The sequence below is a fragment of the Colletes gigas genome, unplaced genomic scaffold (genome assembly GCF_013123115.1).
Source record: "Colletes gigas isolate AHSC1104 unplaced genomic scaffold, ASM1312311v1 Colletes_gigas_Sc00001, whole genome shotgun sequence".
In the NCBI taxonomy this organism is placed as follows: domain Eukaryota; kingdom Metazoa; phylum Arthropoda; class Insecta; order Hymenoptera; family Colletidae; genus Colletes; species Colletes gigas.
In genome coordinates, this window is record NW_025106630.1 from 3,034,644 (window position 1) to 3,050,458 (window position 15,815).

The following is a 15,815-nucleotide window of genomic DNA, read 5'->3' on the forward strand; positions in this document are numbered from 1 at the left end:
CTGTTCCCGGTGCACATTGCATATCAGCAGGTGATTTACACACTCCAAATTCGTATTGTAAGCCATTTTGTGCTATAGTATGAAAGCCAATGTCCATAAAGGAATTTAAATCATACCTGTAATGTATCATTTATTGTAAATTTTATCAACTTAGTACGTATTGATTCAAACTTACAAAGGAACCATATTACTAAAACAATGAGCGTTTTTCAAAGGGAAGATGTATATAAACAAATCCTAAGATAACAGCATTCAAAATTTATGTAATCAGTTAAATCCCACCCAAAAAGCGCTCGTCCCTACGTAGAATTCCCTTGTTAGAATGTTGAAATTAATCTTACGTGAAGTTTGTAAGAGGATTAGTTACTGTACATCTTCCAGCAGTTGTTACACTATGGTTACGTAAAGATTCTACGCTACAAGCTGCTGCTGTTTTCCATATTATCTGATAATGACACTCCTCCTTTCCCCCAATATATTCTGGAATTGTTTCCTGATAAATGCGAAACGAACAGTTATAGCAATTAAAAACATTAAATGTAATAAATAGTTGGAAGATAAAAACTTACTATAGCTTTAAAATCACATATGAAAGAAATAGTGGTTTTGATGTGTTGTTCTGTTCTATTTCTTTCTGTACATATATTTCCATCTTGATATTCAAGTTTCAGTTTTCCATCCTCTAAGGATGGTGGGTGTGTTACATCGCCCAAATTTATATATCTATATCAAAATTTTGTCGATAAAACACTTGCTTATCAATAATAAAACATTGTAAATTATGTACAGAAAACATTTTTTTTAACAGAAATATTCGTACCCTTTTCCTGAACTAATGGGCTCTTTTTGTAAACAGACTCCTGAACTCATTTGACACAAAGCATCATTTTCGAATATAACAGAATGACAAACATTCAATATAATTTTTGGCGACATTCTATTACCAGTATGAATAACATAATTTTGTGAATATCTCGTTAAAGGAGACAGATCATAATGCAACTTATTATCTGTTACTGTACAGTCTTGTACTTTTGGAGGTACACATGCAAGAACAGTCCTCCATGTAAAACGTAAATTACATTGCTCTTCTGTCTAAAATATTAATAATAGGATAGAAATTAAATATTTATTTACGTTTATGCCTTAACACAAATATTGTGAAATATGTTGAAAAATAGTCACGCACATGAGAAATTAATTCGGGGTAAGAATTATTTCCAGCTTTATAATCACACTTCATGGTCATATTTACAGTATATTTTTCATATTGTGTACAATCATCGCCTGTAAATACAAATAGTATTTTTCCATTTTCTGCACTCACTTTTGGAGGCATCATTCCTAAAACACAATAACAATAAAATTATTTTAATAAAAAAAAAATGAACGTTAACATTTTCAACAGATTACAGAAAATCTGTACCTATGCCTTTTTCTTCTTTGTTTCTTATTAAACAAATTCCATATCCATCCTTTCCATTACATTTTTGCCTTAATGGAATGCATAGCTGTAGTCTTAAAGTTCCATTCGGATAATCATTATTTAAAATAATGTCTTTTGTAGGATCCGAAAGACTTGTAAAATTATAAGTGAAAACTTTGAGAACAGGTTCAGGAATTATGCAAAAGGAATTGTCATTTACTACTGACGTGTCCTGTTTGAAGAAATGAAAATAATTGTAATGTGTTTTCAAAAAATTACTGGTGAATTAAAGAGACTGAGCTACCTTACAAAATTATACCTTATATTTAAGAAATCATATGTCTACCGCATATGTCATAAAATGATTAACAAAAAAAGATCTCTTTTATAACAACATGCTTTATAATTCTTTGAAAATGTATGTATGTAATGTTTACAGAAAATTTTTAGAATAATAACAAGAAAAGTGGTACGTACAGCGAAAACAGCAGTTGCAAAATAGTAAAATAATACAAAAATGTTTAACTTGTACATTTCTTTTCTTTGTTTGATCGTAGATTAATCACATTGTAAATATTTGATATAGTAATATGCATAACAATATCGTTCGTTTTTAAATATCGACGAAACCGAACGATTGCTGTTTAATGATACTACCCAAAAACGACTAAAAATCGTTTTATCTTTCCAGATACGAATTTTATGAAATTAACTGTTAGTTTAGGTTGGATATATCTTCAAATGTATGACAGGTGAAAAATAACAGTAACAGTTGAAAAGCCTATTGGCTGCTGATAAGACAGTTACATGTATGTCTCATTCAGACCAGACGTCAACTAATCATTGATATAGAATTTTTCACTTTTTTATTTCTCTGCCGTCCTAACATTTGATAAATCGTCATTTATTAATTTAAATTGATAATTGGTCATATTACATAGAGTCGAGAAAACGGCAGAATCAGAAAAAAAAATTATCTATAGCAGGACCGTGATAAGGTAGGGGCAGAAAGGCAAGTGCCCCTGGAAATCATGTAAGAGTGCATGTTGGCGCGTTTAACATTAAAATGAATTAAACGAATTATTTTATAATGGTTTTATTCGCTTCAATTTTCATATCACGTCCAATGTTATCGATTTGTAGTAGAATACGATTTCAAAACTCTTGGTGTTTGGAATTAAACCTAAATATGGAAAAATTAATATACAATATAGTAGATGGCAAACATTAGAAAAGTATGCAAATAGCAGACGGGTCGGAGTGGTCAGATTTTGCAAAATTGCGCAATATGGCCAGATTTGGAATAATTTAGTGTATCGACGGCGATAGTACCGAGCTTCCAAAAGAAGGCACAGCGTGTTTACATCCCCACTCCTGTTGCAGTCCGCCGACTCACAGGTATTGGTCGAAAACGGTGAGGAAGATCGGTGACAGCCAATCAGCGGACTGCAGCAAGAGTGGGGATGTAAACACGCTGTACCTTCTTCTCGTGGAGGACGATATGTGGCCCACACTGCTCCTAACGCCGAACCGGCGAAGCTTCCTTAGCGTTTAACGGAGCGATGGGGAAAGTCGACGCAATACACATCTTGCCTCACGCTGAATCATATGTTCAATGTTTTTGAACGAAAAATGCATGCTGTTGAATTCATTAAGAACTTTTATTATTTTGTACGTGTTCTTTATTAAACAAACATGGAACGTTTGCAAATACAGGAAGCTTTTACTGAGTTAAAACCACTTTGCGATTCTTTATTACGAAATCCAGATATAAACACTGCACGTAATGTTGCTAATGCCCTAACAAAAATTTCGAATAAAGTTGTACAAGATTTGTTGGAATATATTTTATTCCCCATAATTTTTCATTTACAGGATAAAAGCTTGAGGTTATTATTTTATACTTTCCTTTAACCAAGTGCCTATTATATTTAACGTAATAAACTTTCTTAAAATGTTTTATAATTGTTTAGCAAAGGTACGAAAGAGGAATTAGTAAAGACAACACACGCAATCGTATCAAGAGCAAAGATATCAAAAATCGAATATTTTAGTAAATTGTATTCTTGCCTTTTGATACAAATTTATGATCGAACTCAAGAAAGTTTGGGTAGGTATAAATATTATTTAAAGGTATTTCAATAATGTTTACATATGTTTACTAAATGAAACACTAAAAAGTAATGATTTTTATAGTAATTACAGGTCACGAAGAATTGAAAGAAGTAGTACTCTCATGCATTAAGACTTTGATGCATTCTTCTTTTACAGAAGTTTTAGACTCGTTATATGTTGGTGAAAATGCCTTCAAGGTAGGCCAAGGAATATTATTGTCTCTATCAATAGGTAGAATGGAAAAATCACGTTCAATTAGGTAATTGTACAAAATATTGTTCTTTATTTTCTTAAGCGTTGAATGTGAAATGACAATGGACAGGGATAATCGAAGCGACTAATTGCAAAGATCTATATCTCTTACTAATTTTTATAACATATAAAAAATGTAGAGTTCATAAGAAATACATAGCTTAGCTTCAAGAGATTGTTAAATTTTCCCATATTTTTTAATTATTTAAATATTAATCAATTTACTAAATTTTAGATTAAAAGCGATAGAGGCAGTGATGGCTTTATGTCAAGTAGATGACGAATCGGATAGATCTGATATTATATTGCAAGACCAAATAGCCGATGGCATTATGTTATTTTTACCTGGTATTGTCAGTGGTTTACAGGAAATAGCTTTGGGAAGCGAAATACAAGGACATAAACTCACAATGGTAGTATAACATTATTTTGTAATAGTAACTATTTAATGATAAGTTTCATTTTAATATAAACTTTCAGTTAGCGTTAAGAGCTTGGGCTAGAATAGTATCTCTTGTGATGAAAGACAAAGAAGAAGATGATACACCATTGTTAAGTACTCTTATCCAATTAAATAATGATAAATGTACTGATGTATTAGAAAGTCCTTCGTATACAGAAGATAAAATTAACATAGAGAAACATCTGAAAAGTAAAACAAGAAGTAAAGAATGGTTTAATGCTAGCGCAACAAAGCTTAATATACTTGTGAGACAGTTGAGTGTATTAAAAAGGCATTCCCATTATAAAGTTAGAATGGAATTAGTTGAAAATATTCATTTGATACTTACAACATGCTCTAGGTAATACTATTACCATTTTCCGATCATTTCTAATAAACAATTTTTAAAACGAAATTGTATATATTTTTTAAACAGGAATATGAAACCAAATGTTATGTTACTAATAGAATATTTAATATCTCTATCTGAAGACGAAATAACAGAAATTCGAGAGGAAGCTGAAAAAACACTAAATGTAATTAATATGAGCTACATGCAAAATAAGAATATGAAACCCTTGGTGGAATTATTAGAAGAAAACTTCTACAATTTACTTACAAGTTTACCCAGGATTATCAGGAGACCTGGTATAGTTATTATATTTTGATATCATATTAACAAGTTCGTTTCTCTGATTTGTATATTATGATAATTGTACAAATATAAAAATGAAATATCTTTATTTTTTAGATGATAGTGATCAATTGTCCTGTTTAAATCAAATTGCTGGTTATTTAAAACTTCTCGGGGAACAGAGATTGCCTCGGATTATGATGTCTGCACCACATATTCGAAGATTGATATCAGCTCTTGTATATGTATCCGAGATAGATTGCAGTAATATTTCCTTACTGCAAACTGTAAATGTTAAGGATCTTGAAGATCCAGCATATTCCTATGGACCACACTTATGGAGACGATTTAAATTCATTCAAAACAATTCATGCGAAGAGAAAGTTGTAGCTATATGTAAATATCTCGGAGAATTTGGAGATATTCGAATTTTAGTTGACACCATTCTCGGACTTACACTTGATGCTCCACAACATAAAAAAGAATTATTCTTGTTATTAAACTGGATTATATGTGGTATATAGAACAACAGCTTTTCGTAAAATAATATATAAAATATAATATTATTAACAATTAATTAAACATTTTAGTTTCAGTCAAGGACCCTTCATTTTTATCAATTTATGAAGAAGTTGTAGAGTTTTATATAAATCCTGAAGTTTGGTATCCAGCGATTGAAACTACCGAAAATGTACCTTTACGTATTGCACAAAGCAATGTAGTGCAATGTTGCTTATTAATAGAAGGTTTAGGATTAATAGCTCAAACCTTGGGACATGATTATGATAGATTTCTTCTTAAGACTTTATATTTAATTATAGAAAGAGCAGGTAATCTATCAATTTACTTTATAGATAATCAAACAATTAATCATTATAAATTAATATAAATTTCCTTTGTATGTACATATGTTTAGGCAGCGGGCATACCTTAATTAGTTTCGTTGGAACTCAAACGCTCGAACGGATCGCAGAATCTCTGAAATATAATTCAGTGGGAGATCTTCTTCGTGCAAATGTTGATTATTTTTCATACCATGTGACTATAAAATTACGCAGAGTGGAACGAAATCCCGGCGTTCTTGATGTCGTTGGTGTCGTTATGAAATATAGTACCATGGATGTCTTGCCTTGTTTAAAAGAAATCGTAGAGGATGTACTTTTGCAACTAAATAAGAGTTTTCAGAAGAAAAATTCCTACGCCTTTTTAAAAGTATTTTATACGTTCACGATATGTATAAAAAAGTTAGTAAATTCCAAAGATGTGCCAATTATATGTGAACAAAATGAAACTGTTGAATCTAAATCTTCTAAAATTATTAAATCTCTGTTGGAGTATTACGAAGCAAAAAAGATTGATGAAAACATAGAAGAAGATTCTACTGTAAATCTAGAGGAAGAGAAACTGGAAGCAGGGGAAGAAAATGAAGATCAAATAGATTTCACGGAGCAAGAAGGTAAAACACATATACACACAGCGTGGTTCCCGACCTTTTACCCTCCGGCGGGCACGTTTTTTTATCGTAAATTGAGCGCCTTTTTTCGTACTCAAAGTAATGTTTATAATTATAGAACAAAAGCAAAACATACCACCTTATGTAAAAATGATTGAAGACGTAATGAAGCACTGTCTACATTTTTTGCCATCGAAAGATATAAAACAATCGCTAATTGCAATGTCAACGTTGCAAGAGGGTCTAAAAATTTTAGCGGAATGGGAAAATCGATTGTTACCGATTGTATATTTGCTTTGGAGTCCATTAGTAGATAGATTTCACGATGAGAATGTACTAATAATAAACCGAGCATGGCAACTATTAAATGTTCTTGCTTATCTATCAAAAGATTTTATCCGGTCTAGAACGCTTAAGTAAGTTTCTTATGCTTTTGATCTATGGGACATAATTAATTAAATAATTATAATTCAATGATTGTTTTAGACAAGTGCTGCCAGCGCTTTCGAAGTTCTTAAGTAGCTCTGCTAAAGAAAGTTATAACAAGAGCTCCGAAAATATCTATAAATTTACTCAAACTTATAAATTACAAAAGGAATTGCTTTCCACGTTGGGTCAAACCACGAAAAATTTACATATTCTTGAAAGAGAAACATGGAATATCCTGGGTATCGCAGAGCCCTATCTCAGTAAAAACCAACATCCCTCGTTACAAGTAAATGATCTCGTAAAATAAATTTATAAATACATCTGCTTATGTATGCTCCGTTAATTATTTTATTTTTTTTTTAGTCGTGTTGCGTACAATTATATAAGGAAATTGCTGATTATAATGGAGACATTGTTTGGACGAAGTGTCTTAGTATTTATAACTCTAAAATACAAAAAATTGCTTCTGATGCAACGTTGGATACGAACGATTTAATGGTAATTTTTATATGATTTATAAATGAACGTAACATTAATATTTATATAATTGCAATTTTGTGAGATTATATACCCTTTCGTGATTGTTTAGGCAACTGAAAACAATTCAACAAATGAGTACTATAGAAATATACAAATTATTATAAAATATATTCAAGATAAGGACTTACAATTGTAAATATGACAGAATATACATTTTTGTACTAAATGAATAAAATAATTAACGAACAAGGTAAATTGAATATATTATTCCAATTATATGTTGGGGGTATTGTAATATACTGTATATGTATGTAATTTCACTCGTAAATTTACTATTTAAGGTTTAAGATTAACAAAATCATAATAATCTTTCAAATTTTTATTTGTATACAACTTGTATTCCATGAAGGTAGTCCACATTTTATATTTTCGTGATATTATTGTTTACATTCTTATTTGTACAATAACTTATGTCTATTTAAAACTTTACATTTATCTACAAAGCAAATAATTATCCTATACAACAGAATGTTCCTATGTGTCCTATTCACACATGACATAACTCGTTTAATCTTTATTTAATTATAAATATATAATAAATAAAATCATCCGTTTGTACTGTGACACACTTTGCTTCATACAGTTTCCACATACTGATATACTACAGTAATTTAATGTTCTCTTTTTGATCGTAACACAATTATAAATATTAATAACATTTTAAAACTAGTTATTCATGTCTTTTTCAAGTTTTTAAATAGAAAAATTACAATGACAGCATTTGTAGGATATTTTATTAACGACAGTTAAATAATAATGTCATAAATTTCATTTGAAAAAGTGAAAGAAAAATGCTTATAAATGCGGAGAATTTGAAATCTATAATTTATAATTTCTGCATTTTTATAATATGTTTTTTAGCTGTTTCTTCAGTAAATGCAGTTATGAACAGTGTCTCTGAAAAATATAAGATTGCTCGATAGGAGTTTGCTTTAAAATTTGCTTCTATCATATGTCACTAGTTTTACAGTTGGCAATAAATTAATATGTATATAAGAAATAAATGAAATTTACATATATTCTATCTTTACGTTTCCTATTTCTGTTTCTTTAAAAACAATTTTGCAGCATATCTATACGCGAACTGTTTATTACACATTTATGCGATAATGTTATAAAATTTGATCTTTTCAAAGAAGAAGGGATTATAAAATACAGTCGTTGAAATAACATGTTTGTTGATTTTACTCTAAAAATCTTTAATAACTTTAGTACGACAAAACATATGTAAGTTATATTATTTGTTGATATTAAACTGCCAAATGAGTGCCACTTTTAAGACAGACAATAATAATAAAAAAAAAAAAAAGAAACATTAAAAATCATATTTGGTATACATTTAAGTTTCTCTACAGTTTGTATGTCAAATGCGACATCAAAGTAAATTAAAAGTTTTAACGTCTTAAATATTATTTATGTTTCACTTTTGTTTTGTATTTGATAATTTGGAATCATTTCGTTGAATACGTCTGTACATGTATAAAAGGAATTATGCACATAGTTTAAATGGGAAAGTATTCATATTTTGAGCATGTTGTCAGTTACTTTAATAATCTAATATTTAGCAATTATGGTCCACTCATGTCATATGACTAGCACACTTTGTCTTAAAAGATTCAGAAATATGTAATCTAGCGTGTGCGCTCTGTACCAATAAAAGGATAAATAATATACATACATGTATATTACGATACTTCAGGTAATATAATAAGTCGTTAATATTTACTTTGCAATAACATTGGCTTGTTATAAAACAGTAGTTCTTTTTTTTTTACAAATTATTATTAGCAAAATGTTTTACCTTTAGTGAACAGATACTTAAGAAAGTTACGCACTGATTCTCTAAAGAAAGGAAACATCACTTCCATGCTTGCTTCTGAGCTTTCTGGGATGCTAATTTCTTTGTGACGTACGATGAAATTACAAGCGCTGCTAATACTATCATAATGAGACAATAATTGAAATCTTCTTTTAAAACGTCAAATGTTTTAGATGGCGTCACTCGCGTGTAGAACAAGTCTGTGAATATTGTACAGGTAATTATTTATAATATGTATGCAGTTTTTCTAGAGTATTAATTTTAATAACGAATATATCTTATTTATATAATTCACCCAATGCAAAAAGTTTCAAAAACGAATTAATCGCGTAAGCCAAGAGCTTACTATGTTTTATAATACTTACCAAGACCGTGTACAAAAACTAAGCATGTACTTTCAAGGCCACTAGGACTAGTATGAATGTTGGACACCCTAAAGACGCTTTGATTATAATTAATTATTGTGTCCATGTGAATAGGTATCTCTGGCATGTATGGAATTACACCTTCTTCGCGTACTTCTGGATTAATAGGCCGTCGTGGATCTACCAACATCCACGGTAATTCCAATACTCCACCATTGGCAAGGGCCACTGTCAGATATCAAAAAGAATTTGTAAGTATTAACACTAGATTTACGACAGTCGTAAATTTGACAGATGTTAGATTCTATATTTAAAATTACAGATGTAGTAACATGAATCGAATTCACATACCTATAATATGTTTGCTCGTAATACCCTTCTCTGTAATAGTCTCCCTCATAAATTCAATTGCTGCCGGGAAAATAAAGGCTTGCCTTTCTACAATTGGCAATTTAGTCGTAGCTAAGGACGAGAACACTGCAACAGTACAAAATTTTTTAATTAACAGTGTTCGACGCGAAATAAATATAAAAAAAAATGTTACAAAACAATGTACAGTACCTGTGGTATTACTTTGTATTTTTCCTTCGTAAAGTTCTAAACTAGCAATTTCTGTTCTACGACTCTTTTCATTAAAGTAACTGTACACTATCCAATTTTCTGAATGTACAACATGCACCGGACCTCGTACTCTTTTATGTATAATGGAAAATATCATTGCTCCAGATACGGCGTCCAACAGATACAGATTAAGCGTATCTGCAAGTTACACACAATCGATTGCAGAATACAATGATTTTGAAATGTATGCAGTAACACATTACATTAATCTTTTTGTAATATTTTAAATTAACTTACTTTTATGTGTGTATCCAACACCCTCTGTTACTATAGCGACCAAGTTGGGATTAATGTATTTATACAGAACTGATCTATCGCTTAGGACTCTACCCTGGGAATGAACACGTTCTATTGGGTTTTTCGATACAACGTGCGTTATTCTTTGATTTTTCGGCGAAAGCAGTAACTCCCATACTTTGTTAGCGATAAGTTCCTGCAAAATGAAATCAAGTTCAGCGACTAATGTGAAATATTAAATGGATAACACGCTTAAAGTTTTACGTACTTGAGTTGTGCTGTATGAAAGAGAAAATCCAGACAATACACCAGTCGTTTGATCAGCGGTGAATATATACGTATTTTTACCAAGCGATGCAGCAATCGCTGTTGCACCTTCGGGATATACGTGCACTTTGTCCCGAGTATCGAGAATAAGAATACTTCGTAAGAAATCATCTGTCGTGACGTGAAGCAACATGGATTGCTTCACCTTATACCCTAATTTTATTAAACCATCCAATGGTTGACCAGTAATTGGATTAAATGTATATATTACTCCGCCTGTTTTCTAAAACATTGAAAGTGAATTGTTGAGTCTAGACATTTCAATTCGGAATGATTGTTAAGATATTAACACGGAGGAAGCGTACTTTATCTTCTGCTAGTAGTGTACATTGAGGAGGATAAGGAAAATGTCTGCTGCCCCGTTGCACGTACAAAACTATTGCATTCGATTTTTTAGTAAAACCTTGAATGCTGGGCACTCTGAGTTGCCAAATAATTTCACCTTTTCTAGTTTCAATGCCATATAACTGCAAATAAAACCATGTATTAATATTGAATACGTAATCCCAATTACTCATTTGTAGTTTGCTGACTGTTAGCCATACAAAATAAAACAGCGTCATACTTTTCCCGCTGATGTAACGAGAACAATCATTTTATGCAATCCGAATTTATCTCGTACTAAATCAGTACGTTGATTAGACTGTTGAGGCGTAAGACTTAACACAGATTGGGCAAACGCCTTTGCTTGTTTAAATTGAGAACTCACTCTTCTAAACATCATACTCAGCACATCCCCTAGATATAACATAAAATTATGAAATTATATATATTACACATGTAATAAGAATTCTGCAAACTGTTTTTTTTTTTATACTGTAGTCATTAAGAAAAACAACGAAGTATACAATTGTAAAATTGAAACGTTAGCAAATAGCGCACAATTATAGTTTTAACGAAGTGTGTTAATTAAATATTATACGAAAGCTGGATAAATTTGTAGATACAATAATTTTGTTATATTTTCTAGCTATTCATGCATGATATTAGAATACAAATTATATTAATTAGTTGAATTTCAATATATTGTTTACAACTTCTATATATATACAGGGTGTTGGGAAAAATTTTAATGGGAGATTCTAGAGGCAAAAATAAGACGAAAATCAAGAATACCAATTTGTTGATGGAGGCTTCGTTAAAAAGTTATTAACGTTTAAAGTTCCGCCCGTACTGAATTTTTTTCTCGAAAATGCGCAAGATTTCGGGGGTATGTCTATTCACCAAAAATGATTGTAATTGACCCCCGCAACCGAAAATAATTTTTTCCAAAACGATTTAAAATTTTTTTTTCGTCGAAAAATTTGGGCACCTAATTAGATTTTCGGTAAGGAATTTTTTTCTCAAAAGTGCGTAGGATTTCGTGGGTATGTGTAATGACCAAAAATGATTGTAATTGACACCCGCAACCGAAAATAATTTTTCCAGAACGATTTGAAATTTTTGAATTTAATTGTTAATAACTTTTTAACGAAGCCTCCATCAACAAATTGGTATTCTTGATTTTCGTCGTATTTTGGCCTCTAGAATCCTCCATTAAAATTTTTCCCACTGGTGGCCGAACACCTTGTATATATTTGCCAATAATTAATATTTTCATGCAAATACTAATTACAATATTATAGCAACTTTTTCCAGTGACAAGGATAAAACTATTTAGCGGTTACAAAACTATTTGTATTATATTTTCTCGATTATCTAAAGAAAATCAATACATGCGAACAAGTCTAATCAACAGCAGGAAGACAAAGTAATTTTCAAACCAGCCCTTGCTGCTCCACTACTTACATGAACTGTCTACATCAATACCTGCCAGCAGCCATTCACAAAAGAAAGGTAATTAATACAACTTAACTAATATCTTTTTTTTTTGTTAAGAAATAAATTGCAAAAGTAGAACGTGACTTGGTTATCATTATTACAATTAAATTGCGACTGCAAGCTTTTCAGTTGTATTTTCTAAATGATAACATGGAAATATAGAATAGTAATAATAATGTTACTTTAGTATTTCTAACTCGCGTTAAAAAATGTTTCGTATCTTATTAAACTTAAAAACATATAGATGTACTTTGTAAGACTTCATTTAAATTATTCGTAACGGATGTATTTTTACTAGAATTTCAATGCGTGTGGAACTTTTAATATTGCAATTATTAATATTTATGTTATCTACACCAGTTTACGTAAGTTTCAGCTGTACTTTAATGAATGTAATAGAAATAGATACTTTATACTTACTCTCTTTCTGATCGAATTCTGTTTCAATTGCTTGATCTCTATCTGACATAGGTAATTCTATAATTTCCACAGCTACAATACTGGCGAGTGCCTCTTCCCTAGCCCATATTAATTTATTGTGTTGTAGCAATGCAACACTATGGTCTTGCGAAGATAATAAATGACGACACGTTACACCTTTTGCTTGCCGTGGACAAACGGAAGCCACGATCGCCGGCGACAATAAAGAGGCGTGCGTTATACTGATCGATAAATGTGGCAACGGATTTGATGTTAAGAGTTCTGTAGCTACAATTTCAGTCGTCTGGAATTAGATCGTTCAATGTGGTCAAAACTGGAATTAAATAATGTTTGAAAGATTCTTACAATATAAATCGAGTTAAAATACTTACTCCAGATTTATACGTCGTTTCTAGAAGCACCTTTTCATTATCAATTGAGACAATATAGAGCATAGCATCACCAGCTATATCTCTTTGAATAGGAATAGGTATCTCTCCAACAACAAGAATTCGTTTTCTCTGATTACCGTCTGCACTAATCGATACAACAGATTCTTCGCCAAGTACAGACTCCAAGTGATACGGACCTTGTGTACCAGCACCAAATATTGTATTTATTGTAACCGATTGTGGTTGAGCATTTGCATCAAACAAGTGTATCAGGAACGGTATAGCCAATGAACTGTCCCCTTTTAAACATGCTAAATACGGCGCTGCTAAAACACAACTGAAACGATAAAGCAAAAGAATGATTAGAATTGCATTGAAATAATAATACCTTCTTACAAAGCGTAGAAGATATCTTTAAATGAATCGATATCGTACAATATGGTTAAAATATAATTTGCGATACAATAATTTCTTACTCTGTTTCTTGTGTTATAAATGGTGCGGAGACTCTTCTTGTTTTTAATTTATCTCCTGTTTTACTGTCGTAAGACGTTACTTCAACACCACTACTATAGATTGGTAAAATATGATGTAATGTACCATCTTTTATATGCCACTTTACATCTTTGATCCTGTATGATAAAAAAAAAATCACAAATTTCAAAACAAATTACATAAAATATTTTCGCTGAAATATAATATATATTGACGATTTTGAAAAATATGGTGTTATACATTTACATACAACATATTTAATAAAATATAGCATATTACAAAAATATAACACTTTTGAATATGGAACAAGATACTATTTAATGTTTCATCGTATTTACTGTATGAAATACTTTATAAATTTTAAATTCATTGTTTATACTACGTAAACAGTAATTAAATTATTTTTGTAAATTAACTTAATCAATTCATCTTGTTTCCGATTCAAGAGTCTCTCGTTCTCTGTAATATTTTGCTTCAGTTTTGTAAATCACATTGAAAATGAATGGTAAAAGTGTAACATAACACAAAAATAACACAAAGTGTAGAAACTTGTACACACGACAGGTTTATGATTGCTTAACGTGTAAAATATATATTATTCATTGTGCATTAAATGAGGATAAAGAAACCTGTTAGCACTGTACAATCCCAATGTAGAAAAAGATATAAACGGAGAGAAACGTCTGAAAACCAATAGTATACGCTATTAATTTACTTAGTTTCTAAACTTTTGCATAAATCTTTCAAACAATATAAAACACTTTGCAGATTGTTTTCAAAAACAATGAATTTTATCTAATAACTGAAATAACAGAAATCATTTTTTTCGTGATAAATTATTTTAACAATATTGACCTATCTGGATTTTGCTCTGCTATTGGCCATTCGTGGAGAATATGTCCGGTGGCTAAATCCCACGCGCGAACGATAGCTGGTACACCTCCGCTTACAGAAACAAGATCTCCATCCGCAACTCCGCCTAATGCATGAATATGGCCTGCAGATCCTTTCTCTAATACACGCCTCCATAATATTTGTCCTAAATAAATAAGGTTTCTTCTCAATTCTTGGAGTTATATAGATATAGTTAATATCAATACTATATATCAGTTGTGTTGTAAATTTACGATCAAATATTAAATTAACAACACTGTCCACCCATATTCAAATTTAATTAACTTTTATCAATATTTTAATCGTCCCACCGAATATTACGTGTGAACTTTGAGAATCTAAAACTCAAATATTGAATATTTACTGGTTTTTTGCTGCTTCCTAAATTATAATTTAATGATTGCAAATTTCAGAATATCATGCATATTCGTTACGCATAGATGATTTTTAATTATTATTTGCAGCTTACCTGATTTAAGATTTAACGCAGCAATAACGTTTTCCTCGGTAGCGACTATAATCTTTTTCGCGGTCGAGACAGTGTCAAAGCTGGCGAATTTAATTTTGCCGACATAATTCTGTTTCCTAAAACGTGAAATGATGAATGTTTCATTTAGAATGGTTCTAGTAGTAATACTCTGTCAATCACGGGCGCATGCTATTGCATTATTTAAGAGGTTGAACGATATAATCAACACTCGTTTAAGAATGCAAAACAATTTACCAGTCAAATTTTCCAATTTGGTCCTCGTAAAGACATAGAGACAAATTAAAAAGTCCGACTAACACGATAAGGCATTGTAATATTTGAACATCAGTTAAAAACCGGTTGACATTCCCTCTAGAACTCCATACGAACGGAGCCATGACGATACCTATGAACGTATCAATCCATCCACTTACACAAATTTCCTTCGCACCTGACTTGCACAACCATCGATAATGGAAACGAATGTATAGTCACTTTCGAGTAAAATTTATGTGCAACTTTTAGACGATCGAGTCAAAGTTCGTGTAGGTTGTTCTCAACTTTGATTGGATGATTTAAATATTATTCAGATTGCGTTTCATTTGAATTTGTTCGACTTTTTCATACACAGAACGTTTCGATGTTTGGTGCAAGATAATTAGAC

The 15,815-nt window shown here is 30.9% G+C and overlaps 3 protein-coding genes across 5 annotated transcripts in view; 1 reads left to right on the forward strand and 2 right to left on the reverse strand.

The window, feature by feature from the left end:
• Positions 1-2,202, reverse strand: part of LOC122395939 (cation-independent mannose-6-phosphate receptor) — a 29,179-nt gene extending 26,977 nt beyond the window's left edge. Inside the window, exons 1-7 of the mRNA XM_043394343.1 lie at positions 1,904-2,202; positions 1,427-1,658; positions 1,190-1,344; positions 821-1,095; positions 570-723; positions 342-493; positions 1-116 (exon numbers count right to left, since the gene is read on the reverse strand). Coding sequence (XP_043250278.1) covers positions 1-116; positions 342-493; positions 570-723; positions 821-1,095; positions 1,190-1,344; positions 1,427-1,658; positions 1,904-1,960 — 1,141 coding nt within the window. The 5' untranslated portion in view covers positions 1,961-2,202. The remainder of the gene's footprint in view (positions 117-341; positions 494-569; positions 724-820; positions 1,096-1,189; positions 1,345-1,426; positions 1,659-1,903) is intronic.
• A 785-nt stretch (positions 2,203-2,987) lies between these two features.
• Positions 2,988-7,481, forward strand: LOC122404828 (TELO2-interacting protein 1 homolog). 2 transcript variants are annotated; one of them, XM_043409088.1, is made up of 13 exons: positions 2,988-3,315; positions 3,400-3,536; positions 3,623-3,800; positions 4,029-4,206; positions 4,274-4,596; positions 4,672-4,883; positions 4,987-5,385; positions 5,460-5,699; positions 5,786-6,325; positions 6,441-6,738; positions 6,809-7,037; positions 7,115-7,249; positions 7,341-7,481. In XM_043409088.1, the coding sequence occupies exons 1-13, from the start codon at positions 3,122-3,124 to the stop codon at positions 7,425-7,427; spliced, it is 3,150 nt and encodes a 1,049-aa protein (XP_043265023.1). In that variant the 5' UTR covers positions 2,988-3,121; the 3' UTR covers positions 7,428-7,481. The 2 variants fall into 2 exon arrangements, with proteins under 2 accessions (XP_043265023.1, XP_043265031.1); XM_043409096.1 differs by having other exon boundaries at positions 5,466-5,699.
• Positions 7,482-7,657: 176 nt separating this feature from the next.
• On the reverse strand, positions 7,658-15,615 carry LOC122395658 (ER membrane protein complex subunit 1). Of its 2 annotated transcripts, XM_043393467.1 has the most exons (15): positions 15,407-15,615; positions 15,152-15,267; positions 14,644-14,827; positions 13,770-13,925; positions 13,294-13,630; positions 12,902-13,205; positions 12,449-12,469; positions 11,226-11,398; positions 10,966-11,127; positions 10,602-10,883; positions 10,334-10,529; positions 10,037-10,234; positions 9,827-9,952; positions 9,476-9,703; positions 7,658-9,310 (listed from the first exon to the last, which is right to left on the reverse strand). In XM_043393467.1, the coding sequence occupies exons 1-15, from the start codon at positions 15,547-15,549 to the stop codon at positions 9,150-9,152; spliced, it is 2,787 nt and encodes a 928-aa protein (XP_043249402.1). In that variant the 5' UTR covers positions 15,550-15,615; the 3' UTR covers positions 7,658-9,149. The 2 variants fall into 2 exon arrangements, with proteins under 2 accessions (XP_043249402.1, XP_043249487.1); XM_043393552.1 differs by lacking the exon at positions 12,449-12,469.
• Positions 15,616-15,815: the final 200 nt, after the last annotated feature.

What these genes read in the sequence shown, in the direction of transcription:
- LOC122404828 (XM_043409088.1), top strand. Translation starts at nt 3,122, where the DNA reads ATGGAACGTTTGCAAATACAGGAAGCTTTTACTGAGTTAAAACCACTT. An exon ending in ATACTTACAACATGCTCTAG is followed by an intron (nt 4,597 to 4,671) that starts GTAATACTATTA and finishes TTTTTTAAACAG; the next exon opens with GAATATGAAACCAAATGTTA. An exon ending in ACCAACATCCCTCGTTACAA is followed by an intron (nt 7,038 to 7,114) that starts GTAAATGATCTC and finishes TTTTTTTTTTAG; the next exon opens with TCGTGTTGCGTACAATTATA.
- LOC122395658 (XM_043393467.1), bottom strand. Translation starts at nt 15,549, where the DNA reads ATGGCTCCGTTCGTATGGAGTTCTAGAGGGAATGTCAACCGGTTTTTA. An exon ending in AAACGACGTATAAATCTGGA is followed by an intron (nt 13,206 to 13,293) that starts GTAAGTATTTTA and finishes ATCTAATTCCAG; the next exon opens with ACGACTGAAATTGTAGCTAC. An exon ending in AGAATTCGATCAGAAAGAGA is followed by an intron (nt 12,470 to 12,901) that starts GTAAGTATAAAG and finishes GGCTGCTGGCAG; the next exon opens with GTATTGATGTAGACAGTTCA.